At 33.0% G+C, this 15,161-nt stretch overlaps 1 protein-coding gene across 1 annotated transcript in view; it reads left to right on the forward strand.

Moving 5' to 3' along the window:
* The window catches only part of Ncam2 (neural cell adhesion molecule 2), a 431,206-nt gene extending 416,842 nt beyond the window's left edge, over nucleotides 1–14,364 (forward strand). Inside the window, exons 16-18 of the mRNA XM_052741042.1 lie at nucleotides 1,215–1,419; nucleotides 5,263–5,382; nucleotides 9,105–14,364. Of these exons, the coding sequence (XP_052597002.1) occupies nucleotides 1,215–1,419; nucleotides 5,263–5,382; nucleotides 9,105–9,216 (437 nt within the window). The 3' untranslated portion in view covers nucleotides 9,217–14,364. The remainder of the gene's footprint in view (nucleotides 1–1,214; nucleotides 1,420–5,262; nucleotides 5,383–9,104) is intronic.
* Nucleotides 14,365–15,161: the final 797 nt, after the last annotated feature.

Here is a 15,161-nt window from a genome sequence, read left to right on the forward strand (position 1 = left end):
AATAATTACTAAAGGACCATTCAATTTTTATTTTTGGCAAAATAAATATATTTTATCATTAAAGAGATTTACAATTTTATAATGTCTTATGCAATTCTTTGAATATATTGTATTCATAATTAAAAGTGTATGAAATAGTTACATCACCTTCTTTTCCTCTAGATAAGACAATATTCAATTTATTTTCCTAATTACATTGTTATGATTGTATAATCTTGTCATCTTCAACTGCAGATATAGGATCATTGACTTGTTTTCATTACTAGCTGACTCTCAATTTTTCTACTTTTCTGTCCCCTCTTCCTCCCAGTCACCTCTTCACAGACAGAGTCTGCATGACACTAGGTACTACCTACAAATACATGCCAAGGAAAATTGGTCCATCTAAGAAAGATGCCAATAAAGAATCTTAAAAGTCACACCTGTATAATCTCTCTCTCTCTCTCTCTCTCTCTCTCTCTCTCTCTCTCTCTCTCTCTCTCTCTCTCTTTCTTTGGTTTTACAAAACAGGATTTGTCTGTGTAACAGCCCTGGCTGTCCTGAAACTCAAGCTGTAGACCAGGATGGCCTTGAACTCATAGAGATATGCCTGCCTCTGCCTCCCGAGTACTTGGATTAAAGGTATGAGCCAACACCACCCGGGTATATATATGTGCTTTAATGTTAAAATATTACCTACAAAAACACAAGCAACCATATTTTTTGAAGCGATGATTTCAAAATTATTCTTAGCAGGTGTTTAAAAATCTGTCTCCTCTGTCAAAGCCAATGCTTGGAGACATGCAATTTAAGTTTTAGTTAGAATGCCAAAATACCATCATAGTGAATGAACACTTATATAACCCTTCTCTAATAAATATAATATAGTTACTTTTTAACAATGTGATTAACTTTGACTTTCTGCTCAAGTTGGTTCGTGATATGATAATATTTGTTTTCTTCCCTACAGTGCATCTAGGACTATATTGAATAGAAATTACTTATCTTCTTTCTAAAGAAAGTTTGAAAAATAACTTATTAACATGTCACTTCCTAAAATATGGCTGATAGCTAGACAATACGCCCCAGTAATCAAGGTATTGAAGCCTTCCAGACATTACTACGTGTTTTCTTCATCTATATTTGAGTATATATCTTACTAGAAGTTACTTTAAAAATAGTTCTTCATAGCTTGTATTACGGAGATTTTATGGAATTTTTTTTTCTTTTTTAAGACACACTTTTTAATGGTCTTGGGCTAGGAGCCATCATTGGCCTTGGAGTCGCTGCCCTTTTGCTAATCCTCGTGGTGATAGATGTCAGCTGCTTCTTCATTCGACAATGTGGGTTACTGATGTGCATTACCAGAAGAATGTGCGGGAAGAAAAGCGGCTCCAGTGGAAAGAGCAAAGAACTTGAAGAAGGAAAGGCAGCATACCTGTGAGTATAAGACACCAGCACCACCTCCCATGAGTGACATTCATGATCAACTTGAACGCTTTGTTCGGGGCTGTCTTCTAAGACATGCCAGATGTTCAACTAGAATACAGTGCAAATATTACTATATCAGATATTCTATCTGATGTAGTCTCACAAATATGAATACATCTTTGATAAATTCTTTCTAAGGAGTGAGACTATGGAAGCATCTACAAATAGTTCATTTACATTCTTTCCAAGTTGATGTTACACTAACATCCCAACCCAAGGCAACTGCTACTGAATTTTTTTCTGAAATTTTTTTTTCCTAATTTAAAACTTCCTGTGAAGGAGTGCTTCTGTATGCAGTGCTTTGTATCTGGCAAAGTGTTTCAGGAGTTGTTTGTAGAGTGCTTTCTTTGAGGTTTGGTCATTTCAGGGTATTTCAAATACTATCAAATTTGTTCTTTGATAGTTTCATGCTTTTATATAATTACTCTCACTTCACCTCTTCTTCAGCTTCACTGTCTTCTGGGAGCTAGTCAGGAAATTTTCTTTTTATTATCTCATATTATCTCTTCTTTTTTTCCCACCTGTGTAGCCATGGGAAAGTTATATATGTAATTTAATTACATAATTTTGTTTGCCTAGTAAGAGGGTTTTCATTCGCTTAAAGTTTTGTTGTTTTTTTTTTTTTTAATTTGGTCCTTGTTCAATATCATTTTAAAAATAAAATATTATTTGTGGTTTTACTATGTGCATATAGTGGTATATGTTAAGATGTAGATCAGAATTTTGAGTATATTTCTCTAGTTAGTGTTTGTTCAACTTGACATCAGATGGAGTCATCTGAGAACAAGGAACCTCCATTGAAAAATTGCACAGAGCAGACTGTCCTGCGGGCATGTCTATAGAACATTTTCTTAATTGGAAATAGATGTGGAAGGGATCAGAACTATGGACAGCGTAACCCAGGGAATATCCTGGGGTATATAAGAAAGCAAACTGAACAGATCAGCAGGAGCAAGCAGCATTCTTCCATGGTGTCAGCTTCCGTTCTTACCCCCAGGTTCCCTGCTCTGTTGGAGTTACTACTGCTTCCCTTCCATCCCTGGTGGACTGTGATCAGGACTTGTATGCCAATAAATCATTTCCTTGCTAAACTACTTTAGATCAGCGCTTGTATCACAGCGATAGAAAGCAAACGAAGACACATAGGTCCACATATGTCTCTCTATTTCTACATTTAGAACAGTTGCTGTCTGAATGCTTTTACAATGATGGGAGTAAAGAGTTCACAGATGCGTAACCATAGAGCATGTGCATGAAGCTTAATGGATGTCCACAGACTAGACACTGTTGTTCAAGTTTCTCATCAATATAATAATTTTACCATTTAAATTTCCTTTGCATTTTTTATTTAGTTTTAAAATAGAAGTTCTACTTTAGTTTCTCAGACTACATACTGATTTGTACCATGTGTGTAATATACAAATGGATGCATCCACACTGAGCATTTTTCTAACTTCTTCACTCCATCTAATATTTGTTTACAAAACTTGTCTATATTATGTGTATAGATACATTGTGCCTTTAAATCTCTATTCAACAGTTAATTATGGGATAATTTATTTTATCATTAAAATTTTAACTGATGTTTTAGTAGTATTCACTTTACTTCTGTGAAATCCCAATTCAAAATTTTTCTTCTATATTCAACTGTGGAATTGAAGGCATATAGAATATACCTCTCCAGCTTTTGGAGACCCTGAGGAAAAAAAAACTCAAGTGATTATATCAGTTCAAAATACCCCAGAGCAAGAACATTTTCTGCATTTTATTTCTGTTATTTTATAAATTATATCTATTATATATCATTTTCAATTTAGTCTCATAATTTTCTGAAATCATTTGAATGTCAAATGTTGCCATTCAAGGACACAGGCATTTAAATTTAATACAGTAAAATTTTCTAATCTTCTAATTTTTGATTCTGCTTTCAAAGTTTTAAGTTATAAAATTGCACTAAGTTAACTTTGTTTAATGTCCAGAAAACTCCTATATTCCTATCTTTTACTTCAACTTACCATGGTTGGGATCCAGATTCTTCTCAGTAATTTCACTTTAATCTATGTTTACACAACCGCACTGCTAATTGAAACTGCCATGCTTACAAATAGTAATGTCTTTTGACAATATCTGACAGACATGTAGGAGTGAGTCTTTTCTTGTGTTCCCTATTGTGCTATTTTTTCATGTTATCTTTTAACCAATACGGCAATATTACATTTACTAATCACTAAATGCATATACAGTTTTTTGTCATTGACTTGAAGCTTTCTTTACTTTGCTAGTCTTCAGGTTTGCTTTGCTACCCTTGTCTCTGGTATTTCAGCTGAAACCATTTTATAATTCTTCCACAGGCACACACAACACACACACAACACACACACACACACACACACACACACACACACACACATACACACATAAAAACACACACATAGACATACACAAATCTTATATAACACATCATATATAATTAATTACTTAATAAAAGTTTCAGTTGTTCCAAATATATTTTCTTCAGTTTGAGATTGAAAACAAAATGTAGCCTCACAACTGTCACCCGCATTCAGAGGGCCTAGTTTGGTTCCAGGCTGGTTCCTCGGCTGTCAGTCCGGAGTCCTTGAGCTCCCACTAGCTTGGGTCATCTGTCTCTGTGGTTTTCTCCATCATGATCTTGACCCCCCTTGCTCATGTGGTCCTCCTCCCTCTCTTCAACTGATCTCCAGGAACTCAGCCCAGTGCTTGGCTGTGGATCATTGCATCTGCTTCCATCAATTATTGGATGTAGGTTCTATGATGACAATTAAGGTAGTCACTAATCTGATTACAGGGGAAGGCCACTTCAGGCACCCTCTCCATTCTTGCTAGGAGTCTTAGCTGGGGTCATCCTTGTGGTTTTCTCTTCCTGGGGTAGGAGAAGGGGAAGGAGAGGGAACTGGGGATGGTATGTAAAATGAAAAAAAAAATCATTAAAAAAAGAAAAAATATGTAAAGGACAGGAATTAGTCTCAATTGAAAGTTTATGTGGCATATCAATAACAGTGAGATTAATTTAGTGTTCAATTTCTCTTTCATCATAGTTTACATCCTGATAATTTTCTGTGATTCATTGTCTGGGAAATTCAGTCAGTAAAATTATTGTTAGTTTTTTTGTTACTGTTGTTTATTTCTATGCATAGAGAGAGACCTGTGGAGAACGTTATTGATGAAATAGTCTTACAACTCTGTGAAGGCATATATATTTTATTTTCAGCATTGTGTAATTGAAACAGTATTTCTAGTGACTGTTTACAATGCTGTTATGAATTTCTTAATTATTTTAAAATTTTTTACACTTAACTTTTTTAAGAGGCAAGAAAGTCTTCATATTTTAAGCTTTGATTAATAAAATATTTTAATTTTTAAAAATAGCTTTTAAAATGCAAATTACTTTTTCCAAAATAATGGTCCTTTTTTTTTTTCTTTTTGAAACATGGCCTTTCTTCATAGTCAAAGCTGGTCTCAAATTTACAATCTTCCTATTTAGCTGCACTAGATTACAGATGTTTGCTACCTTACCTAACAAGAAACAACAACAATATCAAAAATATAATGACAATGATAATAAGAGACTGATTTCTTCTTTCCAGTTACTTAGTACAAAATCATGAAAATAGGAATTTAAAAGAAAAAATGTTCAAGTTTGATTAACTGGAAAGTTTCTACTGTGTGTGTGTGTGTGTGTGTGTGTGTGTGTGTTTCACACTTGAGCATTTGACACATTGAAGAATTAAATATTTTAATATATCTTTTTAGGAAAGATGGATCAAAAGAACCAATCGTGGAAATGAGAACAGAGGATGAAAGAATCACAAATCATGAAGACGGGAGTCCGGTCAACGAGCCAAATGAAACCACACCGCTAACAGAGCCTGAGTACGTAGCTCAAATGCTTGTATTTGGGAATCAGTAACAGTAAAGTGGAAAAGTGTTGTAGTTATTGGTAACAAGAAATCAAAGATATCATTAGCATGAATGGAATTATTTTGTAGTCCATTTGTTTTGTTTTTGTTGTTTGCTTTTGTTGTTTTTATTTTTGTTTTTTGTTTGTTTCTTTGTTTGTTTGTTTTGTGCCTGTCCTGGATCTCACTCCATAGACCAGGCTGGCCTGGAACTCACAGAGATCTGCCTGGCTCTACTTCCCAAGTGCTGGGACTAAAGGCGTTTGCCACTGCCACCTGGCATTGTAATCCATTTCTTTAAGTTCTTTCACTTGAAAATTCTCTAACAGTATTAGAAAAATTTAAGCCTTAAATTATATATTTACACTCTCATATAAAATGTTAAAAATAAAAAATGTGTTCCAGAATTGGATTTTCATACACTGATTGATAATTTGAGGGAAATCATATTTTAAATTATAAATAAATTTTACTGAAATATAGATGTGGCAGGAAATGAGTTACCACACTGAATATTGATAAATATTACAGGATAATTAGATTATTAAGGAAATTATTATTTCACATACTTTCACTAAATTTATTTTTTGACCATTTCATAAACATATCCTGTGTATTCTAATTCCTTTCTTCTGTACTGTCTCTCATCTTATTACCAGTCTTATCAATCCATCTCCTCTCTATAACTCATCTCTGTTGACAGAGTTTTTAACATGTACCTTTTGTGACCATGAGTCTGTCTATCTACTGGAGTATGATGGAGAGACAATGACTCACCAAGGAGTGTACAACAGAATAGAATGACTATTTTTTGAGCCATCATCCATCAGTGGTCAACAGTTCTGCAAAGAGGTCCTGTAAAGCATGTCCCTAATGCACAAAAAAGGATTGACAGTCTCAGATTGTGCCAGTAGAGTTAGATAGTTGTCCCTTCATTCTGATCATGTTACCAATGCTCCTAATTTCCAGAAGAAAACATTTCACCGAAATTCTCTCCATCACTGGACTCATTCATTTGGCCCCTCTTCCGTATGTTCTCTGAGTATCTGAGTGGTTGGTGTTATAGTCCCCCCCTCAGGCATTACTTCTCAACTGCCACTTTCTAGCAGCACCTTGAGTGGATTTAGGACTCTGCATGGACTCCGACTCATGGAAAGAGTGACTGAGACCGAAAGAAGCATTTGCCTAAGTTTAGAAACATGGATATTTAGTATAGAATCTTTTCAGTTTGGCCTAACAACAGGAATAAGATCAACTCTGGGACCTAATATCTTCTCAACCACTGTTTTTTGACCAGTTTGTAACACCAAGAATGGATATCCCTGCCCCCATTTTTTTTGGAGGAGGTCTCAAGTCCAATAATGGGGTAATTAGTTTCACTCTAGCAGTCATGCCTCCTTAACTAGCAGGTTAGGGTTGTTGCTCATAACATTCACTGTCAGGCAAGGCCTTTGATGCCTTAGTCTGTCTCCCTTTTCTTCTTTTCAGTATTCACCTCCCTTCCATCTAACCAATTGCCCCACTGCTCCCTGAATTCAATTGATTACTTTTAACATAATTGCTTGGGTTTTCATGATAAAATGTTTATTTTCATTATTCAAAATATAATGTAAGTTGCAAGTGAACCAGGGCAACTAAAGTAGCAACATTAATTTTCCCACATAATGATAAAACTAAAGACCAAGATGAGCTCAATTTGTATTTGTGAACATTTAGAGCATCATTTTGTCAATAAGGAAGCATTAGTTCCAAAGGTAGCATCCGTAAGATGGATCACTGAACTAGTGAATGTTACAATAGAAAAAAAGAAAGGAAATTTTCATTTAGTTTTGTCAAATTAAAATTTAATGAAGCTAGCAGGATGGCGGTGGTGCACACCTTTAATTCCCAGCACTTGGGAGGCAGAGCCAGGCAGATCTCTGTGATTTCGAGGCCAGCTTGGCCTACAGAGTGAGATCCAGGACAGGCACCAAAATTACATGAAGAAACCTTGTCTCAAAAAAAAAAAAAAAAGAAAAGAAAAAAAATTAATGAAGCTATACCAATTTCAGTGGGAAAAAAAACAAAACAAACAAACAAACAAAACCCAGGAGCCTATAGAGACGGTTAGGTGTTTAAAATCAATTGAGAACCCAGGCTCAGTCCCCCGCCAGCACCACCAGGATGCCTCGCAACCATTTGCAACTCCAGTTCCAAGAAACCATACACATTTTCCTGGTCTCAGGGGGCACCCTGGGAAAAAGCACTGCACATACATAGCTGTAGGCAAACACGCATAGACATTAAAAAAAATTTTTTTTAAAACAGGTATTGTTTTGTTGTCAGAATCAGAAACAGCTCTCACAATATATATTCAGCAATATTATAAAATTATGAGGAAAATAATACTGAAAATGCCAAAGAAACATATCCATAAATATAAAATACAAGGATTAACTTCCTAAATAACATTACTCTCCATTAATTTATAAATAGTATTGGTAACTAACAATTTTTAATTGCATGTAATGACATTGCCACCCCCCAGTTTTTAATGGGTTTTTTATTATTATTAATTAAATTAATTCATTTATCTTACATCCTGACTGTAATTTTGGCTCCCTCCTCTCTTCTAATCTCATTCCCTTCCTTGCTCCCCATTCACTCTTCCTCTGTTTCTGTTCAGAAATAGGCAGGCCTCCCATGGGTATCAACAAAGCATGGCATATCAACTTGCTGTAATACTAAGCTCTACCCCTTGTATTAAAACTGAACAAGGCAACCCAGTGTGAGGAATAGGGTCCCAAAAGCCAGCCAACTTGTTAGGAGCCTCCCCAGCTTCCACTGCTAGGAGTCCCACATGTAGACCAAGCTATACAACTGTCACATTTATATAGAGACCCTAGATCGATCCTATTGATAAATATTAGAGATGATAAACCAAGTAGTGGACATGTGTTAGGATTTAGGCTTTTAATAATTCAGTATTTTTATATTTATTTATTTGTTTGTTTGTTTGTTATAGGGAATGGTTTGAGACAAGCTTTCTCAGTGTAGCCTTGGCTGTCCTGGAACTCGCTCTGTAGACCAGGCTGGCCTCAAACTCATAGAGATCTGCCTGCCTCTACCTCCCAAGTGCTAGGATTAAAGTCATGTACCACCACCGTCCGGCAATTTATTTTTAATTTAAACTTAAATTATCAAACCTAAGTTATCCACAATGAACAATTAGGCTCACCTGCATTCATTCACAAATACTTTTTTTCACATATCCTCTGTATTACATTACATTCTTACAATGGTAAATGCAAACTATTTTGCTACATATTATTTTATTTTGTAATAAATTCTTTAAACAGTTAAAAGGTTGTCCCTGAAAACATTCTGAAAAGGAAGATTGTAGCGACTGAGTAGGTTGGATTTCAGAATATATTTGTATATACATGTACACATGCATGCAACAACAATTAATGGAAAAAAGAGGCTATGAATTTAAAGGAGAGCCCCAAAAACATACGGTAGGGCTAGCAGGAAGGACTATGAAGCGGAAGTGTTATTCTCTCAAAAAATAAAATAAGTATTAAAATAAATAATTTAATCTTTTTCTATGTATTAACTGTAGCATGTTTCATGTACAAAATGCTTATGGAAATAGTCAGAAACATGTTGTTAATGATCCCTAGCAAGTGAGTTTGTTATCTCTGTGTTTATTTCCAGAAAACTGCCTTTAAAAGAAGAAAATGGGAAAGAAGTCCTAAACGCAGAAACTATAGAAATTAAAGTGTCTAATGACATCATCCAGTCTAAAGAAGATGACAGTAAAGCGTAACCGCAAGTCTCAATGGCTTGGTCAGCACCACAAAGAGCAAGGGGATTTCAGTGACAGTATGACCAAACCTATTCCATTGACCTTAATTTCTGGGGAAACGTCTAGCTTGGAATAGCTTGTACACATATACATATGATCAACTCCTCCTGCCACAGTCCATTTCCTTCTGTTGTTGTTGTTGTGGTTGTTTATTTTTGTTAAGAATTTTGGTATAAAGGCTTGATTGGCACCAGTTTTGGGGTATCAGCTTGATTCTATGACTGAAGTACTACAATTTATTATATGGCTAAAGTGCTTTTCTTTTAAAAATTTTGTCTCACATGACACCAACAGATGTATTTCAGCTCCCTAGACTAATAGGTTGTAAGTGGAAGGCAGAGCAAAAGCATTGTAAGCTAAATGTGTACGGAAGCCCTGCATGTTCATGAATCTTATCTTGGGCAAACACACGATTGAAGTGGCTTTCAGGTTAAAATGAAGGCACATAATAAAGGTTATACATTTATCAGGAGAATTTCACGGAACCCAGGCTTGAAGGAGTAAGTTGGTTATTTTTTGCAGATATTAGAAATTGAAAAAATGTTGGAGAACTCTTTTCAACTTATGACCACATTGCATTTTCCACATTGATCTTGGATACACTGATACCAGGCCAAAATTGTTACACATCTAAAAGAAGATTAGTTGTGTGTAAAATTAGATTAGAAAAACTCCCTAAATTCTTTTTATGTATACCATATTCACTCACAGTGGATTACGCAAAAAGTAAATGTATTACAAGTAAAAATGGTATTGATTTCTGCCCTCAGCTTCAAATAAAGTGAATTTAAATGGGAAAATATCAATATGCTGTCTTGATATATTTATAAATACATGATTATTTTTATTTATACAATAATTTATCAAAAATAAAGTTGTTTTCAAGTACTTCGAGTCATATTAGATATGTTTTGGTGTACAGATTTAGGCGGTCATTTTTATTATATGTCCCTTATTAAATGAAAGTGGCTAATGGATATTAAAAGTACATGGTAAAGTGAATTTATTAAACATTCAAATGTGCCAGAAGAGAAATGAGCGATTGAAATGCTACTATTGTTTTATTTTCAAACGGTGTATTTTAAAATACATTCTAAACCCATTTTAAAATATTTAATAAACAGCTATGGTTGAAGCAATCATTTAACTATCAACATAGACTTTCTAATTCCCTTCTTAAGGACTATACAAGAATATGATAGTTACTAACTTACACACTATGCAAACTTCTTAGGTCAAAGTCTGAACTATGATTTAACTCACGTGAAAGGAAAAACACGTTTATGGCTGTCAATAAACGTAAGTGAGCAGCAGAGTTTAGATAATTTCTTAAGTCAGAGTTGCTAAGGTTTCTATGTTCTCCCTCCTCCTCATGACCTTTGGTATTCTGGTATCAAGTGAATAGCTCCAATATTGATGCATTGGAGAATACATTCTGATAGTTCATTGGAGGAATATTTTTAACAGTGAAGACAGACCTGCTTTTACACCATCTCTCTTTAGAGGTAATTTCATGAAAATTAGATACCATATTAGTGCCACTCTGGAATACTTTTATTTATAAAGTGCTTAAACTTGTCATCCAAGGAGAGAAAAATGATTTATTGTATCTTGTACCTCATCTGCTGGCTGTCAGCTAGACTGAATGTGCCCAACTGCATATAAAGATGCTGTAATCTCCACAGTGCTTTTCTGGAAATTCAGGGTTAATGCAGGGATCTCTCCTTGCTGCCCATCCTGGCATATTCTGAACAGAGAGAGAGAGAGAAACCCCGCCCCCCAAAAAAAGAGAAATCTGTGCCTATTTAAGAATCTGAGCAGAGACTAAAATAAGCAAACAAACCAGTTTAACCCTTTGACAAACTTGATTATCAAACACATTCTTGATAGATTTGCCTGGGATGTTTAGCTTATGTTTGTCTGGTCATTTCAGTTTCAGGTTTTAGTTGTACTTCATTTTGCTTGTTTTATTTTTGTACCAAATGTGCTAAAACTAGTCGAAATACTTGAATTTTTTTGTGTAAAGTGAACAGGCTTATTAGTGGTGTCTATGAAGCAATAGCCATGAACACTGATTTTTCCTGGATAGAACCACATGGTTTTAAACTAACGATATTAAAATAATTTGTATGGCTGATAAAGCAATTTCGCATGTTTAGAATTGTCATATTTGTGCTATATCACAGGAACAGAGAATTCAGAAAAACAAATTTTTTGTGTGTTTTCTCAATTTGAAGCTTTAGTTTCTTCATGTCTTCAGATTTTCTATGAAAAGAAACTGAATTAAATTTATATACTTAGTGTTAAATTTCTTGTCCATCTTATGGAGTCATTCGGTAACTTTGGATAGAGTTCATGCCCAATTTCAGTTGTTTGGGAGATGCTGAACCAGTACTGTCCTTGAAATCAATGCTCTGCAGACAACATATTAATGTGGTAAACATTTTAAAATTTCAAAGAAATTCTCCTAAAATGACACAATTTGTAAAGTTTCCAAATAAGAATGTCATATAGTGAATTCTCAACTTATGAGTAGCCTGAAATGATTTCTTATTTTTTTTAATCTTGTTTTAGAGTAAATGAATTTATGTAACTTTTACTATCTGAAAGTCCAGTTCCATATAATAATCAAGTGTCCACTAGACAAAATTTAGGTATTGTTAAGATCATCTAAACTTCATGCCAATTTAAACACAGAACAAATGTAAGGTTGGGAGCAGACAAAAAATGACAATCTCTATTCGACACCCCATAAGAGGAAGTTTTAATATTTGAATTTTAATACATATTTTATTTTTAAAATCGATGCAAATGTGTCAAAGCAATTTACAATGATTTTTGAATGTGTTAAAATTGTGATTTCAACAGGTTAATTTATTATTTTGTGGATAATATATATTACTGTTCTATTTATACTAATGTCTAACATTAACAGTCTTTAAAACTTTTATTTTTTTAATATTAATAACTACATCATTTTTGAAAGACTTTTGATCCAACAAATGTCATATGAATCTTAGTCTTTGTGTTAATCATCTATATAATATGATATTAGTTATCAAATAAATTATAAATTCCAGCAATTAATTGTATATTAAAATTATCTTTTTGTTTTGAATAATTAACTGGTATTTGTGCCTTTACATTAGCATGGCATTCAATTAAAGAAAAATTACAACTACTATCACTATTTACAAGTTTTGATCATACATGTGACTTTAAAGCTGGATTTTTTACAATCAATGAATAAACTTTGTTCCAACCTCTTTCCCTGAGACACAAAATCCAAATATATATATATATATTCAAGTTTATTTTCACTTATAATAAAACAGTACTGTAGTCCAACCACGAGATACTTCAGTTGGTTATATATTGTTTTTCTAGGTGATAAGTCCAGATTGGGAAAACCGTGATGTTAGCACTAAGAAATACACCAGATGCTATTTAGAATCAGGGCAATTACTGTGGGGTCACTTGGGTCTTCATTGTTGCTGTTGAGATCATAAATCATCTATGTGAAGATAAGATAAACAAGATCAAAATATCTATAATTGAAATATTAGAAAATTTTACATTTTTAATTTAAAAAATATTGGTGAAGCATATCATAGTTATTTAAAATTACATTATTTTTCATGGAGTATGATGTAAATGCTTAGTTTGTTTTCCAAATAGAGTTCTGAATTTTTTTAACAAACTCTATAGATGCTGAAAATCATTTTACAATGAGAATTTTCTTATTTATCTCCAATTTCTATTTCTTAATTAACTGTTTGGAATATTATGTCTAAAATTGAAATAGCATATAGATATATTTACATATGCTAAGCTTAAATTGTGGTTGGATAAAAATTCAAATTTAATCACAGAAGTTAAATTATTCAAGATAATATTTATATATATATATATATGGTCTTAATAATATTCTAATATGAGACAACCATTTGTTTGTATAAACACAAATATTATAAAGGCCTAGCAATAGTAAGTGCTGAGTACATATAATTTTCTTCCAGGCTCCACCCTTTTTTGGTTTAATATTATATTTACCCATTAAGATGCAGATATTTAACAACAGTCTACAAAATTACTAAAATAATAACTCTCTTCATATAATAGTCTCTGACTTTTATATTATATATAATAAATATTTATTTGATAACATATATAATATTCTCAAAAAAGCTCATTATTTCTATATACCTTTATAATAATTTAAATCATTCAGTTAATACAGTTTCTTTAATTTTCTTTATTTTACAACAGTTTTGTAGTTACTGACCAGACATTGTTCATTGGTGATTATTATAGAAATTGGCCATGTAAATTTATATATCACAACTTTATTCGTTTCTTACTTACAAACTCATACTTTCAGTGTCTAATTTTAGCCTTGCATGGAAGAAAAATGATAAAGCAATGATGCTTGAAGCATTTCTATCAATACCAAACTGAAGAATTAAGGGAAAAGGAAATGAAATTATCAGGAGAATGAATTTCCTGGTTTAGAAGAGACACAGAAATGCCTAATAGAAGAATAAAATCATTTTAAGTGAATATTCAGGCCAATAATCGTAGAGCAAAGACAAAACAGTAAGGGCATCTGGAAGTCTATGTAAGCAGAGATAGACTTTATAATTCAATTTGCAAACAGAATATTTAACAACATGCTACAGTAACAATAATATCACTAAAAACAAAAACAACTATTTTGCATCTTCAAAAAATGTTATTGGTTAGGATTTGTCTCTAACCCCTTTGAGAATTTAATCAACTTCATAATAAAAATAATTAAAAAACCACATTTGGAGGTATGTGAATTTGATTCTCTATTCAATAATATTAAAACACGCAGTCCTTTTTATTTTTTTTAACTTATACATTCTGTCCAAATTCTGTATAGGTAACTCTCTTGTTTTCTTATTATTTCAATATAATATGTCCCTATGAAATGCTGTATATATATGTTTAAACTGTAAAAAGTATACTGCAAATGTTGAAGTTTTGTATTTATGAGAGACATTGAAAGTATGGCTTATGGTATTTCAAAATTGTCACTCTTCACCATTTGTATATTAATAGTAAAGATACTTTTACTTTACTAAAGTGTCAAATTTTATTTTTTTCTAGCCCTAGCTCAGTAGTGAGAGAGCTTTATGTAACAAAAATCTTAATTTCCAGAACTTACAAAGACAGTACTAGACAACCAGAAGAAAAATCCTTTCTGTCATTTGTATCATTTGAATAGCAGGATTATGGCCTATAGACAGTGCCCTGATCAGAGAAACAAATGTAAATAACTGATTTAGAGACATGCCACACCAGTTTCATTAGTATCACCAAGGAAACCATAAGAAATAAACTTGTATGAATCGGGAACATAAACCAGTATATCTCCAGACTCTTTGATAGGAACACAGACATTGTCTTAATGAGACTTACTTGTTAAGGTTGTACAGAGCGAAATTTGAGTGTACCTGCATTTCAGATACATTGTTGGTTTTGTTGACTTTTCTACATGTTTATTTTTCAAGAAATTTAAGAAATTATACGTTAGCATAGGGTACGATTTGTTGCCAAACCATGTGATTTATAAAATTAAGAAACAAGCCTTGAGAGGAATTGTTTACCCAGCAGTCACGAATTTTGGAAACAGTACTTACACAAGCAAAGAGGACAGTTTAAAAAGAAAGATCAAAAAGGAAGATACTCTAGATAAATTTATACCAAAAACCTAACATCCATTTCTACTTTATGTTGAAATTCTATTTCACATTATTGACTTTAAAAGAAGGGTCTTATAGAAATTGAACATATAAATTTATATTTCACAATTTTATTTTCCTTTTCTGAGAAAAAACTCATTTATTTTAGTGTCTAATTTTGGCCTTTCATGGAAAAGA

Source organism: Peromyscus californicus, unplaced genomic scaffold (genome assembly GCF_007827085.1).
Source record: "Peromyscus californicus insignis strain IS unplaced genomic scaffold, ASM782708v3 Scaffold_16__1_contigs__length_79575227, whole genome shotgun sequence".
NCBI classification, from domain to species: Eukaryota; Metazoa; Chordata; class Mammalia; order Rodentia; family Cricetidae; genus Peromyscus; species Peromyscus californicus.